The following is a 14,580-nucleotide window of genomic DNA, read 5'->3' on the forward strand; positions in this document are numbered from 1 at the left end:
ACATAGTGCACTTCTTCACAGTTCAAAACTGTATAACTTGATCTTCACATCTAGCGCATACTATAAGTGTCACATGTTTCAATTTACATTCTATCGCTAGTTTTATAGACTACTTGATTTCCATCAGAAACAAGTAAATACTGTAACAGATTCTTAATTGATAGTAGGTGATAATCTAAGGATTTAATCATTCATGGATTTAATATGTGACGTGCAGAGTTGTTGTTTTTTTTTCTGCGATATTGGATGCAATAAGTAATTTGAATGAATTTGAATTTCACTACATGATTTTAAATATATATTCAGAAATGATTGGATTATTGTGAGAATCTATTTTCATCTATTTTTATCTGATTGAATAAAGTAAGTTGCTTAAAGTAAATTAGTATAAGTATTTAGATGTAGATTTAGGATTGTAGATCTAGACTAGAATGTGTGGGATTGGCATTTTTAGTAGGCAAGGCAACACAAAAGGGAAAATATGTGACTCAACAAAGTGAGGAGGAAATTCCACTTTTTTTTTCATTCAATGACTAAAATATTGATCATTGTATTTTCGTAAAAGGCTAAATCCTCGCTTGTGATTTAATATTTTTACAATTTTGAAATATATAAAGATCTTTAGGCCTATTTCACAAAACGACTGACCTTAAAATTTCATTAAAGATTCTAACTGCTGCTGTAAAATTTTAGTTTAAAAAATACATTATCCTTCAATCTAAAAATAAACACACAAACAGGTGAAGGAAAAGGATAAAAGTAATCGTTTAAGTTAAAGACCTTGCGATGTGTGTGGGGGGGGGGGGGGGGGCAAATGATGTAATGCTCATATGTTTCAATGGCCTTCTGTTAAAGAGAGTGTTATATGGCTCGACACGACACATCACTCTTAATTTCACATTGTAAGACAAGTAAGAGTTGGGTGGATTCAGGGGCGTCCTAAAAATCCTGAATCCAATTCCAGAGTCTTCACCAGGTTTTGAACTCGAGACCCCTCGATTTTATACCTCGAGCTTATATCCCTCGACCACCATGCCCCCCCCCCCAAAAAAAAAAACAAACAAGAAGAACAACATAAAAATACTTTTTAAAACAAAAAGTGTAATTGTATCAATTAGTTAGGATCAGGCAAGTCATTAAAGGTGTAATAGATCTAGACCAGCGGTTATCAACCTTTTGTAAGCATGTAAATGTTAATTTTTGTCCAATTTTGTCTGCCATAGCTGAAGTGTTATTTGGAAGGCTGGGACAAATGAAGTCATGTTGCATTTGATCATTGTGGTGACGTTTTTCCTTTCTTCCTGTAATTCTTGTGGCAGTGTGTTCGTTACTAATATTCGTTGATGAATATATCATACAAAGAGTTCCGATGATTTTTGTGACTCATTTGTAACAAAATCTAGACGAATATCATCGCATTGATATCAAATATTTTACACGAGTTTTTATACTATTCCAAAAATGAAGCAACATTGTCAAAGTTGCATATATAGCTGCATGTAGCATATTTAAGTATTTGTTTCAAGCGAAACGCATCTTTAAAATCGTCTAAAATACTGGGTATCATTTTCGGTAAAGCTCTCATGCATCTGTCAAAATGAAGCTACAGATATTTCAGTTTCATAGTTTCGGCTTAAGAAACTTCGTTACCAATGGCTTACTGTTTTTGTTTTAATTTTGGCGTTAACTATCAAAGTAAAAACATACCGTTAAAAATCAATAATATATTTTCTTTTCTTAATGTTCTTTGTTCGAGATCCATTTGTTCCATAATGAAAATATTACTTCCAGTAACATGGGCTATAAAACAATGGCAAAGCAATTCAATATAAACAAAAATGCTTTTAGGCATTTGGCCGAATGGCGTGCGCGATTTTCACAATAGAAAAAAATCTATGATTTAAGCGGTTAAAACTATTTATTTCTACATTCTAATTCATTTGTCCGCAACATGTATCCTCGAACAAAAAAATAAAAAAAACTATTACTGGAAAATTAGTAAATTTAAAGTTTTACACTTTTAAAAAATCCATATTTCTGTTTGTTTAAGGCGACCCCTGCAAAATCGTCATTCGACCCCCAAGGGGGTCGCGATCCACAGGTTGAGAACCCCTGATCTAGACCAACAGCAATAAATCTGTGCGATTAATAATATTTTACCAATTGTTTTTGTTTAGCGTTATTTAGCTTTAGCTTTCACAATACTCAACCACTCTGCTAGTCAGGTTCTTATGTCTAGAGAAGATTGTAAAGTTATATATTGTTTATTTCAATTTAGAGCGGCGACCTATAAAGCTTATACCACCATTTCAGTCAAATGCTATTTCTTTCCCTTGTTCGAGATACTAAAGAAAATAATAAATAACCAATAGTTAAATTTGTAATTTAAAAAAATTGATTCTTATGTTGTTAGGTAAAAGAAATAATTGTGCAAAAACACCTTCTTATATAAAACAAAAAATATTGCAAACGACAGTCAACAAATTCCATGATAGACTTTGAGTTTGAAACCCTTCCAAAATATTTTACGCTAAAACCCCCTCTTCAATAGAAGACTAAAGCATACTACAGTCACTACAGTCACCAGATTCTATGAGCGTAGCCAAGAGTAGTTTTAAGTTTAACCCCCACCCCCCTCCAGCCGGATTTAAAGCTAAACGCACATTTTCAGTATAAAATAAAAAGCAAAATTCTAAGAGCGTGGGCAAGGGAGGGGGTGAGTTTTACTCCTCCTCTCCAGAGGGCTTTAAGTTTAAACCCCCCTCCAGATGGTTTTAAGTTTAAAACCTCCCTACAGAGAGTTTTGAGGATAAAAAAAAAACCCTCTTCAATATTATTCTAAAACAAACTACTTGTTACCAAATTCTATGAGCTTAGATAAGGGGGGTTTTGAGTTTGTTAAAACAAAAACTTTAAATTTAAAAGTTCCAAACAGATGGTTTTGACGATAAAACTTCCTTTTCGATATAAAATCTAAAGCAAACTACAGTCACCGATTTCTATGAGCGTAACCAAGAGGAGTTACACATTTCTACCAGGGCTCCGTTGATTAAGTGCAGTAAATAGCAGAATTGGCTTTGAACTAAAAAAAATTAATAGGATAATGCGTTGTAGATACCTCAGAACATGCCTTTTTTTTCGTTTTCAATACCGGAAATAGTACTCTGCGTCGCTGGGGGATCTAACAGCGCTCCCTTAGACCCCCTAACTCCAGGAAGAACCTATTTTAAGGTACAATAAACGACTTCCAAAAAGAATGAAGGGTTGTAATGTAATAAAGATTACAGTACACAGACACACACATTTATATATATATATGGCGGGGAAATCCCCCAACACCCCCACCCCCGAAAAAAATCCTGGCTACGCTGATGTGTGAGACCCATCATCTAGAGGAGATACTTTGGTTTTACCCTATTCTCTATATAGCTGTTATAACGTTTCGGGAGTCAGCCTGAGGGAAAGCAGTAGACCCACTTAGGTGTTAGAACTATTCCACAAACTCTGGTTCTGCTGCAGAGTGCTGTGCCAGTTCGTATAACCGCACTAAACACGTCTAAACCTCTTGAGACCGACGAGCCATGTTAATTGAATTGATCAAATCTGAAGGGTAAGTTCAAAAACCACACTTTCTGTAAAGTAATGGCTGATTTGTTTCACATATTCACTACAACAGTAAAGTTGCTTCTATTTTGTATACAACTACACACACACATCAAACACACACACGTTTACATTTAGCTTTGAAAAGTTATAAATAGAGCTGTCTTAGCCACAATTCTAGTGTCTTCTTATTTTTGAAAGATTTTGTTTACGAAAGTGTATCATAAAAAGAAATTTAATTGTTGTTTAATTTCATCTATTCCAAAGATAACTTTATAAACATACTTAAAAAGCAGACTTATAAATACTTTATGTTAATGATTGTAGAACTCCATAAGGCCATACCTATTAAATACTGGTAGAAACCAATAACCCGTAGACCGTTGCTTTAGATTGTATAAGTACAGCTACACTCCACGAGCCCAATCAATAGCTTGACTACCTGCAGTGTGCTAATTAATACAAATTATTCACGACCATCTGATCAAAATTGTATCCCAGACATCAGTCTGACCATTAAAGCTCCGCACTACTCATGGGCACTAAATCTATTCTATGTTCTAGCAATATTCATGGAATGTGGTGCTAGTCGTCTCAGCTACGACATGGTGAATGGACATGAAACAAGAAAATAAAGTTGATATAAGCTTTGTACAAACTATAAGGACTTTATATCCAAGTACAGAGAAAAATTTTAAAAAATATTCAAATTGTATGGTACATGCATTACCACAGCAATAAACTGCTGTGTCGACCCAACACCAGTGTATCTCGCAACATCTTTAAAATGGAGGACGATGACCTGCATGTGTATACTGCTTAACTAAAAACTACAAACCCTATTTCGCTGGTTGCATTGATCTTCTACCACAAGGTTATTCCAATTAAAGATGTAAAATGCCAAACTGAGGATCATTTTCAATTGTAACTTTAAACAAATAAATAACTAGTCTAGGTTCCTTGCAGTGATTTAGTTTCTTTCTTAGGCCAATACGTTTCTGAATCTACTCTGCTGAACCTGAAATATATCGACGTTGATATTAGTTGATTCGTCAATGGGAAGAAAAACTATATGTCCAGCTCTATCACACTATAGCAAGATTGAAAGGCAGCATTCTTGACATGGTTAAAAGTTGAACACCTATACCACGAAATAAAAAAAATAAAATAAAAATACATGACTGCGTTATCAAGACTACAGATTACGGAAGCATATTCTCAAACTGGATGTAATTGACGACTTTCAAAAGTGTGAATACATAGGTGAGTCAATCGTCATAACCAAGATGCAAAACATCAGCATCTGGCTGTGACACATAAACTGATAAATACCTCAAATACTCACCACAGATGGTTCTCGAGTCTGCCAACTAGGCTACCTTCTCTACTATATACTATTATATAATAAGACTTCAATCGACCAGATCGTTGACAAAATAAAAATCAACGATAATCATTGACAATGCAGTTTGTACAACTATCACATCATGTTATAAAAATAAAGACACACACAAAATATAAAAATAGAGACTTTGAGATTAAGCAACGAATTGATTAAAATTATACCTTATACCCGAAGGAATGATGACAACTGAAATATAGACATCTTTGAGGACCTGAACAGACCTGACACGTCAGCAGAATATTGTTCATTGAATGAATTTTCCCTGTAACAGATTTCAGTGTCAGAGAACGAATATAATGCCGTGTTTTGTTTATTAATATTAAGGCGTTTGTCTTTGTGTGATTTATAAATGGACCTGCTTTTGGTTAAAATAATAAAGCAGGATAACATAAAAAATTATTTAAAAATTTTAAATATAATTGTATCAATTATCTCGGATCAAATTTGTAGTGCGATTTGAAATATTTGTACCAATAGTTTTTGTTTAGCGCAATTTCATGTTTTTTTCTTTCTCAGTACGCTATGATCCTATCGTTTGTCTGGACCAGTAGGAAAACAAACAATAAAGGGAACTAATTCAACGTAAACCGCCTTATCAGTCAAGTAAAATTTCGCTCCCTTGTTCGAGAAACCAGACAAAATAATTAATTACCATAGTTAACGAACTATTTGGTTAATTTTCTTTTGTTGATTCTTGTGTTGGCATGTAAAAGAAAGGATTGTGAACATTTTCAGCTTGATCCGAGATTGGGTGTCAAGGAAATAACGTGTACAAACTTTTTACCAGACAGACAGAGTTGATATAAAGCTTTGCAAAAAAACAAAACAACTTGTTCACGTAGGGCTCAATGCCTCAAGCCTCCCCATGGGGGGAATTAAACTTATACCGCAACATCTGTCAAGTATAATTTCTTTCCCTTGTTCGATACCGAACAAAATAATTAATTGCAATAGTTAATTAAATAATTGACTCTTGTTTTGTCAGGTACAAGAAATAAATGCAAAATTTCAACTTGATCCGAAATTGGGTGTGGCAGAAATAACGTGAACAAACTTTTTACCGGACAGATGGACAGACAGATGGACAGACAGACAAGACAGACAGGATAGAGTGAGTTGATAAAAGCTTTGCAAAATTGATTATAAAGCTATTCGCCTTGAAAAGCCTTGGAGAAAAGCCATAAGCAACAAAATAACTAGAAACTTCGAAACTTTTACATTATTTTGCGATTGAAATTAAATTAAAAAAAAAAAACCTGCTTTCTGAGATGAAATTAATCTAGCATTATGCTTACTCGTAAGACTGAGGGGTAAGACATAGCTCTAAAGCTAGACAAAACAATTTGGAGAGCAGTGAACAACGAATAAGCCGACTAAAAAAAATCCTAACGGGAAACCACTCGCTTCTCCAATCCCAGCCATTCGCAACGTTCATGTGATATGTATTAGGATGAGAATGCCTATTGCAAAATAGCTTTAAATAGCCACAAGAAGAAATGCTTTACAAGATAAGAACCATAGTCGTTTTACGACTGAAGACGGCAACAAGTTTAGAGACAGTAAATATTATTGGTTAATATTATGGATTATGAATATTGTGTATGTGCATGTGTTGTGTGTGTGTGTGTTGTTATTGCTGTTTTTTTTCCCCAAGGTAACGATGAGCATTAGTTTTTGGTCTTGAAGAATGATGAAGCCACGAGAGGGTCTGTGATTGTTATTAATGGCAGACGACCCAGAAACTTGAAATAGTAAAGACGTGTTTTTGTAGTGAGATTTCGATTAAAATATCATTTCATATTATTATTGCTAGATTTATATCTCATCTCAAGTTGATTTGTCTATATCGTTAATAAAAGTAAATATTAAAGTATGTTTATTTTAAAAGTTTGTTCAAGTTATTTACAGTTTTTATTTTCATTAAAGTTATAAAACACCTCCATCGGTTTAGTTGTACTAGCGATCTGGTGCAACCATCCAATGACCGACCATTACAGCTCATTAATAAATGATACTTCTGTAATACATTTCAATACATTTCATATTATAAGTCTTCCACAATAAAACAAGGACACATACCTTGTGTTACACAAACTCGGGGTCTGACCTATCATCATGGGCGTAGCCTGGGGGGGGGGGGCAGGAGGGGGTGTCGGAATCTAGTGACTGATTTTTTGCTTTGATTTTGCTTTTTTTAGGAGATATTTTAACACTAAACCATCTCTTGCACAAGCGCAGCCAAGGGGGTTTTAAGTTTAAAACCCCCTACCATGGGGGTTTGTAGATAAATCCCCCTCTTCTATAAAACAAAACAACAAAAAAATAATGTAAACGACAATTCCCAAATTCCAAGAGTGTAACTAAAAGGGGGGGGGGGTTGATTTTAAAACCCCTTCCGAAATTTACGATAAAACACCTCCTCTTCAATATAAGACTATCCATTGGTCAGTCACCAGATTCTATCAGCGTAGCCAAGAGGGGTTTTGTGTTTAAAACCATCTTTAGCAGGGTTTGAAGCTAAAAGATACCTCTTCAAAATGAAAAAAAAAGCAAATTACGCACTTAAAATGCTATGAGCGTAGCCAAGAAGGGTTTTATGTTTAAAACCCCCCAACTGCGGGGTTTGAAGCTAAGAAATATCTCTACAATATTAAAAAAAAGCAAATTACATACTCAAAATTCTACGAGCGTAACCAAAGGGGTTTTGAATTTAAACCCACATTCAGTGGGGTTTGAAGCTAAAAAATACCTCTTCAATATATAAAAAAAGCAAATTACACACTCAAAATTCTATGAGCGTAGCCAAAGGGGGTTTTGACTTTAACCCCCCCCCCTCCAAGGGGTTTGAAGCTAAGAAATATCTTTTCAATATAAAAAAAAGCAAAACACAATCAAACTTCTATGAGCATAGCCAAGCCAAGGGAGTGTTGAGTTTAAACCCTCTTCTCCCTCTCTCTCCGGTGAGTCTACAATTTTTTCTACTAACGCCAGGAAGAACCTATTCTAGGCTACAATAAAGTTTTCCGAAAGAATGAAGGGTCAGAATGTAGTAAAGATTAATTATGTACACACACACTCACACACACACACACACACACACATATATATATATATATATTTGTCCGGGGGGGGGGAGGAGAAAAAATCCCCCCCCCCCATAAAACTAAAAGAATTAATGGGTGATGGCAGCAAAATTAAAACTGTTTTACATTTCACACAGTTTATAGTAAGATTCTCAAAGCATTCGCGCAATGACTACGTTATTTCAATTTTATTCTTTAGTTAAAGAAGAATGCCAGGCTATTTACTGAGCCTACTGGTAAGCCTGGTATTAAGATCGGTGTGGAGTGTGGAAATTTCAATGACAGATACAGCAATCTCAGTCCAAGAAGGAGACTATTTTAATGTTCGGATCACCATATTTGGCAGCAGTCCCACACCGTTTAATATCATTGTTGAAGTAAGTAAACAAAAATAAAACTCTCACATTTATTATTTTCTCTATTCTTATTGCCTCTTAAAATATGTTGATTTCTCTATTTTTTATGTTAATTTATTCACGTCTGTTTAGTAAATTGTTTTACGTGTTTTGGATGTTTCTTCAGATTTGGAAGATAATTTATATCCTAGCCCAAACCTCCCGTACGACGGGGGATAGCAGCGGGCAGGTTTCGAACATAAGATTTTTTAGACTACCCAACGACAGTCCAGAGGGCATATCACACTACCCAACCACCAAACAGTGTCAGGATCGTCATTCGTTAAGGGTTAAAAAAAATCATCCTAGCTTCACAATATTTCCAGTAGTTCTTTTGTGTGGTAGGCCTGCACTGTCAACATAATTATTCTTAGGTATAGACTTTATATATATTGTAGCAAGATGTCTGTAAGAAACAATATTCTCAAGTGGCAGTAGCGTAGCTAGGGTGTGGGAGGAGGGGGGAGAAATTGAAAATCCCTCCGAAACCCCACTTAAGAAGGGCCCCAAAATGAGTGCTTTTACATTTAATATTAAATATTACGCAAAATGCAGGGGCCCCCACAGAGGTCAAGCCCCCCCCCCCCCCGGACTTCCAAATGATAGCAAATTCCTAGCTACGCCCCAGAAGGGCGATTAAGAAAGTTCTTATACCCTCTGCTATCGTAAGCTGGTGCACTTGTTTAACTTGCTATTTATAGAGCGCTAACACCAACCACAGACATTAGGGTTTCTGTCCTGGGCTTTTGCAAGAGAGGATTTGAGCCTCTCAAGCCCTCAATAGGAGTTTGATGATGATGCTGAACACCAACCGCAACTCCACAAGACTTACATAAATAAAATGAATGCACTCTTCAATCTTGTTCAAAGAAATTTTAAAATGTATCACATTGAAAGACAGATGGCAAGGATTTCTCCTCCAAGGAAAAAAACCACACATTAATCTTATTCTAGGCCTTAAATTAATAAAATAAATACTATAATTTTGTGCAAATGAAAACAATCGTCACGACTAACCTGCCATAGAATATTTCACTCCCTTTATATTGCAAAGAATTGAAAGTCTATAATAAAGCGTACATGGTCAGCCATCAACTGATGACCCTATTCTACGCAGAGGGGTGCACGTACATTCTTGGCCATCATTTCCTGATAAGCTAAAACTATTCAACTACAACATTGATGTATCATTACAACTGTACTTCAGTGGAAGCATTACTTGTTGATTTGTTACTTAAAAAATAATTAATTTAATGATGCTTAAAAAATTGGCTTGAATTTCACTACTCAGAATTTAGGGGGTGCACCCCATGCGGGCGCCCATGTAGCCTACTAAGTTTTGTTTGATGTATCGTTAGTTAAAATAAGGTAAGCTCGAGATTGTACATTATTTTCATAAGATGTCTCAACTAAAGCAGCACTTAAGTTTTTAAAAAGATTTGGCTCCTTGAATCAACTTTGATTCTGTAATTTTTAAAAGTGTGTTCTTTTGGATTACGTGTTTAGCGACCACTACCCTAGGACCTCCAATTACCCAAGGCCGGCCTTGTTACCCCTCCCCTTCCCATGATCATGGGTCACTGTATCATATATTTGGCCCAATACGATTTTTTTCACCGAGATATATATAGGGGAAAGTGGGGTAATATGAGATACTTAACTTGTAAAATTAAAAAAAAAAAAAGTTGTATATTCCAACTAGCTACCAATATAAAAAAGATCAACTACACATTAAAGAATATTTCTACCAAACATCAGGCCTTTTAATTAGAAACTTATGAAGATATTTTAATTTTATTTTTTTTAGTTGGTATGCCATATTACCCACCCTGTGGGGGTAATATGGGATACTTGAGCTCTGCCATTAAAACTATAAGAAATAAAAAACACAAAAATGATTTTTTAAAAGACAAGATAAAATAAAACATTTTATTAAAGAATGGAAATAATTTTAATAAAAAAAAATATATTTAATCACTCTCCACACACAAGTCACACTCAAAAATACTGGACTCTGCCCCAGCACATTCAGTGTGGGCCCATTTACTACAAGCTACACACTGAACCCATTGTTCTCCATCTGTATCTTCCGAGAACAGGCCATTACAATATATACAAGGAGTGTCATCATCACCTAGGTTGGATGATTTGCCTTTTGATTTATTTCCTTTGTGTTTATTTGGGACACATTTAGAAGTGGACGGCTCACATAGTGTCTGTTTATATGGTGAGCTCGTCAAAACAGCGGTACATCCTTTGCGCCGCCCTTTCCCTTTGCTTCGCTCACAATGTGCCACCGGAAAAGGACTAATGTCAGCTGGTCCCCAGGATTTGTTAAGAGGTTCCTGGTTACCAAGTTCCAAATTGGAACAGCTGGATGTCGATGGTAAATCCATCGCAGAGTTCATTTGTTGCTCCTGAATTTCATTTGATGCTACCTGTATATCTGTCGTCTCCGCTGCCTTGAATTCCCAGTCTTGAAAAATGTCTCTATTGACAGGCCAGATGCCTGTCTTTTCGAAGCCATTGACCGCTGTGGCAAGGCTGGCAGCACGAAGGTAGGCTTTGGCGAAAATGGAAGCAATTTGAAATTCCGTGATTACTCGTCCAGGATGTGACCTCAGCCACACTTGTATTTCAGAGTCATAGTACGTAGTTAGTGGTTTCATGAATGAAACATCAAGGGGCTGCATTCTGTGAGTGCAGTGTGGCGGAAGACAAATCATTGTGATATGATTTTGTCTTGCCAGGTTTATTGCATTTAGATTTTTCGTATGTGATGCATGCCCATCTAAAATTAGTAAAGCTGGGTTTAACAGACTGGGCTTGACAAAGTTGATAAAATGTTGAAGCCATTGTGTAAATAAATCCAACTGAATCCACCCAGTCTTGTGGCAAGCATAAATGGATCCAGGAGGTGCTCCATCCATTAGCTCCATCTTCATCCGCTGGCGAGGAAAGATGAACATTGGTGGTACATATTCACCAGCCGCACTCATGCAAATTACTGTTGTTACTGTCCTTCCTCTTTCAGCTGATGACAGGACTCCAATTTGTTTTTTTCCTTTTAGTGCAATAATTTTTGCATTATTAGATTGCACTGTTGTGATGCCTTTCTCGTCAACGTTATAGATTTGATTTGACTTATATAAAACAGACGTTACTTCAAAAAGAAGATCATGATTGCATCTAGATCTAGTCATGCATGTTAACCATTGACTTAAATTCTGCCAAGTTACATATTAAATTAACGAACCAAAAAGTGTTAGTAACTTGTTCCGGAGACTCGATCTTCTTGTTGAAGAAATCAAAAACAGTTGACACATATTGCCAACCACATTTCTAGAATTTCTACATCTAGAAAGCAAGAGTAGTAGAGATCCAGATCTAGATCTAGATTCTAGACCTAGACTCTAATTCTATATAGATCTATATATAATCTAGGCCTTTCCTTTATCTAGAAAGCTATGTCTTCTAGATCTAGATGATAGAGATTCTACAAATTCTAGATCTACTGTAGAGTCTAGAGAGGAGAGAATCATCGATCATGATTGATAATCAGATGATCATGTCATGATGATAGACTGGACTGAGACTGAGACTCAAGAGATCTCTGTAGATCTAGACTCTAGCTAGACCTAGACTCTAGTACTACTAGTGGTATGATCATGTTTTAGCTGGCGGCCGCCAGTACTACCGTCCGAACTAGTAGGTCTAGTCCTTCTTCCCTAGTGCCAAGTGCTATTAGAGCATGGAATGGGTTGCCTGAGCTAGCCAGGAAAACCAGTGACTTGGCAGAATTTAAGTCATTGGTTAATATGCATGACTAAATCATGCATGACGCGTAGGACGTAATCATCTTCTTTTTTGAAGTAACGTCTGTATTATATAAGATAAGATAAGAGATTTAGATCTAATTTTGAAAATATTTTTTCCTTAAACTTGTCTAAATCTAGATCTATTTAATGAAATCTAGATAGTACCGTAGTATGCCCATCCATCATCATCATCATATCATAATGATAATCATGATCATCATGACCATGGGCGGCGCCATGGCCATGACATTGGCAACTCCCGGTCATTAATCTCAAGAATTTAGAATAATTACTATGTAGATGATACTAGATCCACTAAGACTAAGACCTACTAGTTCGGACGGTAGTACTAGAGTCTAGGCAGTCTAGGTCTAGCTAGATCTACAGAGATCTCTTGAGTCTCAGTCTATCATGATTCTCTCCTCTCTAGACTCTACAGTAGATCTAGAATTTGTAGAATCTATTCTAAATACGTTTAAATAGGCCTAGAATAGTAGTATATAATAGTAACTATTAGTATTACTATTAGTAATACTAGTCTAGTCTGGCAAACTCTAGCATTAATTCATTAATCAATGGTTAATGAAATTAATCTGAAAAAATCAGTTCAATGATCCAACTCAACTGACCCCAAATTGTATGCATGTGAAACAAAAATATTTCAGGTAGTGCATCATTAAGTCATCATCTTGAAATTGCGATGCTCACCGTGATGATGATCATGATGATGCTATTACATTGAAAATTCAAAATGGTGTTCCATCCCTTTGGAACTGTCACTATGGAAGAGATGTGAGTGTTATTGGCATGTGGGCAACCCAGCACTTGCTAATTTTCCGCCCAGGCTCAACTCCCAACCCAGCAATGGAAAGGTCACTCCATCTCTGACAGTAATAGCTCTGAAAAGTTTGTGGACCAGTGGGAGAGAAGGGGTATCTGGGAGAAGGTTTTCCGTGCTGCCTTTAGGCAAAGAATAATGTTTTCTTTTAGCTAGATAATTATACTAGTCCAAAAGTTAAGCCTAACACACGATTTACGAAGTGCGTGATGATTTAAAATAAAATATAAATTTAATCCAACGATATTTATACTATGACATTGAGATAAATGATGTAAATAATAAGTTATCACAAATAAATATGAAGATAATGAATAATAAGTTTATTATAAGTAATTACTTAAATAGTATTACTAAAGTAAGCACCTTATATTATTTTGCTTTACAACATTGACTTCAACAACCTCACAGTTTCATAACTAATGCCAAAGATTTGTCTCTGCAACAGATACTGTATAAACTATGAACATCAATCTTGATAGTAGCATACAAGAAATGTCATTAACTTCTGACCAACAAGACTGACAAAGATCACAAACACAATGTCCAGGGTAATACTAGAACCCACAGTATCAATTCAACAATGAAATAAATACAGCCTATACTAAAACCCTATTTAAATAAATAACAGAGATTCTAATTTCTGAACTAAAACTATAAATTTGAACAAATTAGTATAAAGAATATCCTTAAAATATAAATAAAACTCACCCTAAACAGGGGTCAAAGACTCCTACAAGAATAAATCTAAGGCATTATGGCTAAGGATGTCCAGTAGCTAAAAACCAAAGATTATACAGGACCACAAAAGTACAGCTTGACTATGAAGTTAAATATGGTGCAATTGCACCAAAAGTTAGAGAAGAAATATGATGTCATATCAAATAATGACAGTGCAACAAGGAAAAAAAAAACTACACAAAATAAAATTAATGACAAATGATGTCATCACCTATAGAAGAAAGCTGCGCTTTTTGATTGTGTACATTTTACAAATATACTCCACAAGAAAACTAGCTGCAACAATAAACAAGACGATAATATGATCCAGACAATCCAAGAATATTAACAATAAGTGCTGAATGCTAAAAAAAAGTTTTTGCAAATGCTATAAAATAATTTTAGGATCTAGATCTAATTTCATTGTCTCATTTTTTTTTGGTGTTCATAGGTTGAAAATGATTTGGGTGGAGACTTTGTTGGTGTTACACAAGTTGCCAGTGTTCCAGCAGGAGTGACAGGTGGGACAAATGTTGTATTCTCTGCCAAAGCAGATGGCATTCCTGAAGATGATGAATTGTTCTACATGCGTCTGTATGCACTTGACCCCTCCATTCTTGTTTCCTCCCCCAATAGATTGGCTGTAACTGTCAAAGCTAATGATAATGCTTTTGGAGTGTTTTCAATTTCTGAGGTATATTTTTAAAAAAGTATTTTT

The 14,580-nt window shown here is 35.5% G+C and overlaps 1 protein-coding gene across 1 annotated transcript in view; it reads left to right on the top strand.

The window, feature by feature from the left end:
- The window catches only part of LOC106072441 (adhesion G-protein coupled receptor V1-like), a 90,106-nt gene continuing 75,526 nt past the window's right edge, over window positions 1-14,580 (top strand). The window contains exons 1-3 of the mRNA XM_056013226.1: window positions 1-363; window positions 8,291-8,468; window positions 14,314-14,556. Coding sequence (XP_055869201.1) covers window positions 8,301-8,468; window positions 14,314-14,556 — 411 coding nt within the window. The 5' untranslated portion in view covers window positions 1-363; window positions 8,291-8,300. The remainder of the gene's footprint in view (window positions 364-8,290; window positions 8,469-14,313; window positions 14,557-14,580) is intronic.

Source organism: Biomphalaria glabrata, chromosome 1, assembly GCF_947242115.1.
Source record: "Biomphalaria glabrata chromosome 1, xgBioGlab47.1, whole genome shotgun sequence".
In the NCBI taxonomy this organism is placed as follows: domain Eukaryota; kingdom Metazoa; phylum Mollusca; class Gastropoda; family Planorbidae; genus Biomphalaria; species Biomphalaria glabrata.